Source organism: Castanea sativa, chromosome 9, assembly GCF_040712315.1.
Source record: "Castanea sativa cultivar Marrone di Chiusa Pesio chromosome 9, ASM4071231v1".
NCBI classification, from domain to species: domain Eukaryota; kingdom Viridiplantae; phylum Streptophyta; class Magnoliopsida; order Fagales; family Fagaceae; genus Castanea; species Castanea sativa.
In genome coordinates, this window is record NC_134021.1 from 5,356,927 (window position 1) to 5,365,011 (window position 8,085).

Here is an 8,085-nt window from a genome sequence, read left to right on the forward strand (position 1 = left end):
CTTCAGCTGCAGAGCTTCCCTTACTGAGTAACAGCACTCCTCCTTGTGATGACCAATCCGACCACAAGAGAAGCAGAATCTTTATAGTCTTTCATAGAGCTCTAGTTGTTCAATGTTATCAATGAGCATTGCATTCACCATAGGTTTCTCAATATCTACCTGGATGCAGAGTCTGGCGTGCCTTCTTCTTGCTTCAGACGCTATATGGGTGTCTATTCTCAACACATTCCCAATGGCTTGCCTGATGAACATAAGGGCTTCCCTATCATAATACTTGATGGGTAACTCATTGAGCCTCACCTATATGGCCACAGACGAGACAATGACCGAGGTTGGCTTGAAGTTGGGCTTCCATGGCCTAATGGATAAGAAGTTCTCTCTCACAAACCAAGGTCCCTTCTTAAGGACCAAGTCATGGTCCTCTTTGAGCGAGAAGCGGATTAGGAAGAAGTCCTTGCCTAAGTCAATGCATTCTATCCTCCCCGTCGGCTTCCAGAGGGCAAGGATCTTTCTATGAAGGTAGTTGAATCCCACAGTTCTCCCATATACCTTAACAATCAAGGCATTCGACCATTGGCCTCTGATACGTGACTTGGTTCTCTTAGGGATTTTTACTGCAACAAGCCCTTGCCTTAGTTCCCAGACCTCCTCCTCCTCCTCCTTTTCCAGTGCTACCTCAACTCCCTCCTCGGCCTCCATTCTCTCCACCAGATCAAAAGCTTGGGTGAAGGCCCCCGGTATCTCTCCCACCAGTTTCTGCTTGAAGGACGGTTTAGGAAAATCATTCCTTAACTCAAAAGTAGGCCCTGTTGAAGTTAAGCTTTCACGAGGAGTAGTCACCGTCTCCCCATGGTGGACCTCCTTAACCTTTTTGTTGCTTCGAATGAGTTCCTCTTCCTCTTCGCTAGAGAGAAAACTTTTCCTCTCCATTCTAGTTTTTTTTTTGAAGATCGGCCTTCAAATTACTAGTCAGATGTCTTTTTAGTTTTTAATTTCCCCCCTACACAACAAGTTGGGAGTATAGCACAAGATTCTAGATTTGACTCTATGGCAATTTTCCAGTGTTGGGAACCATTTTATCATAAAGGGAAAAATTGTTTCTATTGCTCTAAATTCAAAACTTTGAATCCAAATATATTGTTTGTTGAATATTTTTTGAATGGTAATAGAATATTGGAAAAGTTAACGAATGTTTTGGTTTAGGAACTTTTTTTATAAAAATTTTACAAATGACAGTTTTTCACAAATCATTAATGATCTCCATCCGATTTTCTCACATCACAATTATCAAAATTAGGTTTAAGAATGATTTGTGAAACTTTCATGAAAATAACATGACTTTACATATATCTATTTTCACTCTTTGGAATATACCAAAAAAATCATTAACTGAATTCACTTGATTACTTCGCATAGGGGTTATATACTTATGAAATTAAGATACCTAATTGGGTTCAAAAGTCATAGGTTAGATTAGGTTTTGAGTAAAGTAGTGATTAATTGTATGTTTCACTATAGTTGTTAATCTTCCTCAACAATTAATACCCATAATTGATTTCATTCATCACATGCATTCAGCTGTTTGGAACGAAAGATCTCAAGAACTCAGAGAATTTTGCTCATTTCTCCTGATTGGGACAACTTGATTTGAATTATCCCACCCATCCACCTTGACTTGTTGTAAGCCTTTAACTTAGACAGAGGGGGAAAAATGTAGAGAAATATAAGTCCGACAAAATAGTACCAACACATCAATCACAGCCACATGTGTATGCAGTGGTTCTTGCTGATAAAAATCAGAGTACCACTATAGTTTCTAATTAACTCCATGATTAATTACCATATCACTTAGTCGAGATAATCCCTTTAGAAAGGAAAACAAACTTATGTTTGCTTGTTGCTCTAAAAAAGGAGATGATGAAGAAAAAATAAAATTTGGAACAAGGGATTATCATTTTGAGAGAGAGAGATATATGGGTAAACCATAAATTTTTAGATATATTTATCGTAGGATATAGCTGAGTACATGAAGAAATACAACCACAACAAGAAGGCTCCCTACAAGAGCAGCCCCATAATGGGCCTAACCCCATTTTATTTCTCATGCTAGTTTATTACATTCTGCGGCTCAAAACTGCTACTCCAACATCGACCTCTCACTTCACGCTGTAACACAAAAAAACAAACAAATTAAAGTCAGTACTTCATTACACACAACTTTTCAATGCTAGACCAGCTTTCGTTTACTTATGGCCTGTTTGGGATTCACTTATTTTGTTAAAAACTGAAAACAATAAAAAATAATTTTTCGGTTATTGTTCATAAATGAAATTACTGTTTTATTTGCCTATTTGCACAGTTCATGTCCCATGAATAGTGCAAGAGGCACTGGTCTAGAAAAAAAAAGAAACGCAAATGAAGGGAAAAAAAACACATGCCAAATGAATGCTTAGTCTTTCAATTTCTATACAACAAGGCTAAGAATACGACATTTTTCATAATTGCTGTCATGATTTGTTATGATTAGATTAACTTCACTTTGATTTAGATTCATCATTACTTTTATTTTTATAATGCCCTAATCATAACAAGTCATATTATTAATATTAGTAAAAAAAATTGGTGCTGATCTTGTAACAAAAAAAAAAATGTTAAAACCACAACAATTAAAGTTGTGTAAATATGCAAGCATAGAGAGACTTAGTTACTTTTTGCAGTTGGTGGAGGTGCTGATCTTGTAATGAACATTGAGTCCACACTTGCCAGGGAGAGAAGCAGCATTAGCAAGATTAAGTCCAGAGATGCTACCAGCAACTGTTTTCAAACACTCACAAGCGGCCTGGCGGCCAGCTGTGGTCTTAGCAGCATTGCTAAGGGACTTAATCCCATTGCAGCAAGCCTTTGAGGGAGCCCCTCCAGTCCTCAGGTAGGAAATGCATGGAGTAACGCTGCTTTGGACTTGGCCACATGATATTGCGGCTTGGGCAACTGGTGCACCAATCACCATGCACATGAGTGCCAAGCAAGTGAGCTTAAGGACCAAGGAGTTAGCCATGACTGAGTTAAGGAGAGGGAGTAGTATTTGGAGAGTTGAGATAAGGAGTTTGCGTTTTAATTTGATTGCTTGAGTGACTTACTTTTGGCTACTGAGCTCAGGGGCTTTATATAGAAAAATTGGACGTATGAATGTAAGCCAGGTGTGCTTTTTTGGAAGTGGAGTTATTAGAGCATTCAAATCGGGAATGCTATCCCATTCTATTTTATCGTTTTAAAAAACTACTTTATCAATTATACCATATCATTTTACAATACACTCAACATCCCAAAACTCTATTATTTTACCATTTTATTTAAATATTCTATTTTATTCATTTTTTTTTACTATTTCTCTTTTTCTCTTCCTTTTCCTCTCTTTCTCCCTCAACTTCTAGCACTGGTTCAACACACAGAGCCACACACACACAGACCCATGATACACCGATCAACATTCTTAATGTCTGCATAACCAAAAATTATAATCTACTATTAATAGAAAACATCAATGATCTTGTTAGAGTAACTTTCCTCTTACAAATAGTGGCGGCTCCAGCAATTTTTTTCAGGGTATTCCTTAAAAAGCATAAATTACACAATCTAATAAAAAAAAAAATTCATATATTGACAACAACAACAAAATAAAAAAACATACAAATATATAAAGTTTTACAATTTTCTTCTACGTATTTTCATATTTTGAAATCGTTACTTGACAGGCCCCAATATATTGTTAAGTTGCCAAAATTATAGACCAAAATTTAATTTTATTGGCACAAAAAAAAAAATTTAGAGTGATCTCAAAATTTTTTTTAAAGGTAAATAAATATAAAATTTTAAATTATTATATATAATTTTTTTTTCCAGGTTAGGGTGGTCCTGGGACCACCTTGGCCATAAGGTGGCGCTGCCACTGCTTACGAATTATATACAACGATCATGCAAGATATCATTAAAAGAAAGATAAATTTCCCAAAAGTCAATATATTGGCTCCTAAAATGTTCAAGTGATTAGTATAGGGCCGATTAGCCAAGCTACTTAGCAAGAAAGCTCAAAGGGGTGCCCCATGCATAAGCCCAAAGGTTTGCTAGGGGGATTTGTTCTCAAAAAAAAAAAAAAGGTTTATTAGAGAGAATGGTTTTTTTTTTTTTTTTTTTTTTATAGAAAAAAGTTTTACTCTTATTTTGACAATTTTAGAAAAATTTTGATATCATTTTTATAAAAAAATATTTTCCTTTTCTTTTCTTTACAAAAGGTTTTTAAAAATATTTTTTAAATCAAAATATTCGTTAACTTTTTCCATTATATTAGTTTGATTGGAGCAATGTTCTAGGAATCTAAGTTTAAATTCTTGGTGCATGGTATTTATTGATTTATGACGCCCACCACCTAAAAGCTACTCGAAGTTATGTGTGGTTGTACTTAAAGTCTACGGTCCTAGACTTTTAACTATATAGCTTTTGTGAAACAGAGCTTTTAATGGAAACACATTTAATGTTATGACCATTTGGAAAATTACAATTAAAACCAAAAAGTGAATTTTTTTTTAGATTAATAAAGCATTAAGCATGAAAAGTAAAATGTAGATTTATTTTCTTAAGTTGCAGCAATTTCAGTAAAATATACGTGTTAAGTAGTCATTTAGTAAAAAATTTAATCTTGACAAGAAAATTTTCATTTAAATATAAGTTTAGACAAGTGTCTATTTAAAGCGTTAACATATATGTATTTTTATAGGAATTGCTGCAATTTAGTTTATAATAACTCCTTACCCTTCCCTAAAACTCTTAATTTTATCTTTTACGTTTCCAAATTAAATGATCATTTTGAAACTCTTTAGAGAAATTGCCAATTTTTTGGAAATTTCTCTTGAACAATTTTCGGCATTGTCACCAAAAGACTTGAGCTACAATACTTGAGCGGATTTTTTTTACAAAAAACAAAAAAAACAAAAACAAAAACTTAAGAGATTTTCAAAAGTTAAGTGGGCCAAAGATGAGTTTGTTGAACTTTCTTAAATACTTTGTTATAACTGCTTTGTATGAGATGTTATTGTCTCGTTGACAAATAGGTATTACGCATGTGAGGTCCACATGTCAGGACGGATAAGTACGGGACGGCTCACTTAAAATTTGTTTGTACTATATAGGAGATTGTAATTGAATATTTGTACCTGTCACGTAAGTCTACTCTCTTCTTTCTTCTTTTTATTTTTTATTTTTTTTATATCACTTATAGTCTGCCAACATTTGTAGCAAATATTATTATTGTTTTTTGACGAAAGAAGATAGAATTGATATTATTATAAGGGTTGGTTAATGTATTAACAAATCCGTTTTTAAAAATTTTTTATTAAAAATTAAAAAAATTATTAAAATTTTTTTATTCTCAATAAATTTTTTTTTAAAAATAATATACAAATATGTGTGCTAAGACACACATTAATAAAATTCTTATTATAAAAAAGTGAAAGTACAAAAGTATAATAAAGGGTCCTGGGCCACTCAGGCCTACACGCCAGCCTAGGCTAGGACAATAACAGGATGGCCCTGCCAAACAACTAATAAACTAATGAATGAAAAGCTAGCAAGTAGGTAGGGTAGCACTAGCATGTCCGTTGAATGGCCATTGATTTTGGTATCCAAGCAAAAAAGACATTGCACCACGTGGAGTAGTCCCTGGGTGAGCATGGGCGCTCTCAAAACAAAGCTTATTTCGAGCATTCCATATACCCCATGCTAGCTATCACAGCCCACTGTTTCAACTCGGTCCGATTCAAACGCTGCACCATAGTCCGAGTTAAGAGGAAGCAATCCAGTGCACTAGCTGAAAAGAGGCTTCTGTCGAAATTTTTGAGTCAATGATTGTTTACATGGCCTTGACTAAAAGTGCCATAAAAATCATGGATTTTGTGAAGTGTAGTCTGCCATTTTTATTGGGTTTTTAGCATAATGTGTACTATGCTTTCCATTGAATGCCATCAGGCTTCGAAGCCCATTTTACGCGCTTCCCAGATAATTTTTGGTAGTATTAATTTCTTTCATTTTCTTTTTGAGTAGTAATATTTTGCTCTTTCTTTTGGCTGAAAATATTTATATATAAAAAAAATTCTAATGTTCTGTTTTGTTGGAAGGATGGAAACATTGGGGATAGAAATGTGTCCTCAGCTTGGGTTTTTGGCTGAGTTTGAAATGTATTTCAAACTTGTCTTTAATTTGCAATGAGTCTTTTTACCATGTTTAATTCAGTATTGTACTTAGGTTTCCTAATCAATTTCAATTGTTCTTTATATTGGCTAATAATTAATATTGTTGAATTTAATTGTTTTTTGCGAAAAATAACACTATTTACACATCATTAATTAATACAACCATGTGATTGAAATTGATAAAAGAAATTTATGGTACCTCGTACACTCTTGGTGCAGTTGTTACTTTACAAGTATAAGTGTTTGTGGGGTGTAGGGGGTAAGAACCGGAGTTTAAGTCTCCAAGAGGGAGGTTCACACATATATATACTTAGATTAGGCTAAAGTGTAAAAATTATATCTTGTATAAAAAAAAGAAAAAAAAATCTATGATAAATAGAGTGGCAAAGCTAGAATTTTTTTTCCCTAGGAAGCCAATAAGTAAAATTATATATATATATATATATATATATATATATTTTTTTTTTTTTCTATAAAATTTAAAGAGGGAGGAGGGGATTTTTAAAAAAAAAACCTAGGAGGAAATTGTTCTAAGCTTTGATGTATACTTCATTTTTACTAGAAAAAAAATGTATACTTCATTTTTCAATCTTTCAAATGCATGCTATTGAGTGCTTAAATTGATGTTCATCTAAAGTCTCTAGGTCCTATTTGTTTAAATGTGCCACTTGAAGGTAAGGGTGTATATCTAACCAACAAACCCAATGAAACTAACTCCTTAATCCAACCTAATGCCTTATGTAGGTTGGTTTTTTGTGAGTTGGTGGGTTAAATTGAGTTGAAATTTTATTTGAGACTTGGTTAGGATCGAGCTCAAGTTGATAGTTTTTTCGATCTATTCAACCCAACCTAACGTAAGATATATACAAGTATTTTATTAACTTTATTTTAATTTTTTAGTTTGATCTATTTTGGTATTTTGGTAAATCTAAAAATTTGGAATATAATTTAAGCATATTAGATCAATTATCATAATTTATTGAAAACAAAGTGTTTAAGTGGTTGATCAAAATCCAATGATTTACCCAGCATAAAAGTTTGAGCAAAACCCATCAATCCAACCCAATCGGATGAAAGCCCGATTTTTTCAAGGAAAACATTTAAGAACAACTTGAAGACCCAACCCAACTTCAGATTTAGTTATCTGATCCATTCACTCTCTACATAATTTTTAGTTGTTACTTGTCACATTTTCTTTTCTTTGTGGGAACTCTTTTTTACCGAAGTAAAAGAAGAGGGGGGGGGGGGGGGGAGGAAGAAAATGGAGGGTAAATATAAAGTTTGTTGCACATGGAGAAAAAAAGAAAGATTATAATAATAAGTGACATATATTTTATAAAGATAGTCATTTCATAGAACGACCGAGAGGACTCATAGTGATGACATACAAGATATGATGATCACAAGACTAGACCATAACAATGAAGAGAAGAGACTCGCTAAAGTGGAGCTCCATCTGGACTCGATGTAATGTCTTTATTCGACGTAATGTCTTTATTCTTAATGCTACTTTTATTGTTGCGGCCTCAAATTGCTTCTTTATCATCCTCACTGCACTCTACAACAAAACCAAAAAGCTTTCGGTGAGAGGGGAAAAAAGGTAATGAAATAGTACCGTCTTGACAAATAATCTTACATATACAAGATTTTTCACAACTATAAAGTTATAAATTCTATCATTAACACCATCTTTTTTGCCTATCATTAATAATGACTTACAATAAAGAAGGTCTAACAAAATCCCTATACTAAAATGATATGGCAGCTAGGGTGTGCTACGTGAAATTATTCCATGAATAGGGTGTGCTGAGCTCTGATAATTTATTTTGTAGTCACTCTTTTT

General features: G+C 33.5%; 1 protein-coding gene across 1 annotated transcript; it reads right to left on the bottom strand.

Moving 5' to 3' along the window:
• Nucleotides 1-1,972: 1,972 nt before the first annotated feature.
• LOC142609862 (non-specific lipid-transfer protein 1-like) lies at nucleotides 1,973-3,151 on the bottom strand. The gene is made up of 2 exons (XM_075781583.1): nucleotides 2,709-3,151; nucleotides 1,973-2,166 (listed from the first exon to the last, which is right to left on the bottom strand). Exons 1-2 carry the CDS (start codon nucleotides 3,053-3,055, stop codon nucleotides 2,157-2,159), a joined length of 357 nt encoding a protein of 118 aa, XP_075637698.1. The 5' UTR covers nucleotides 3,056-3,151; the 3' UTR covers nucleotides 1,973-2,156.
• Nucleotides 3,152-8,085: the final 4,934 nt, after the last annotated feature.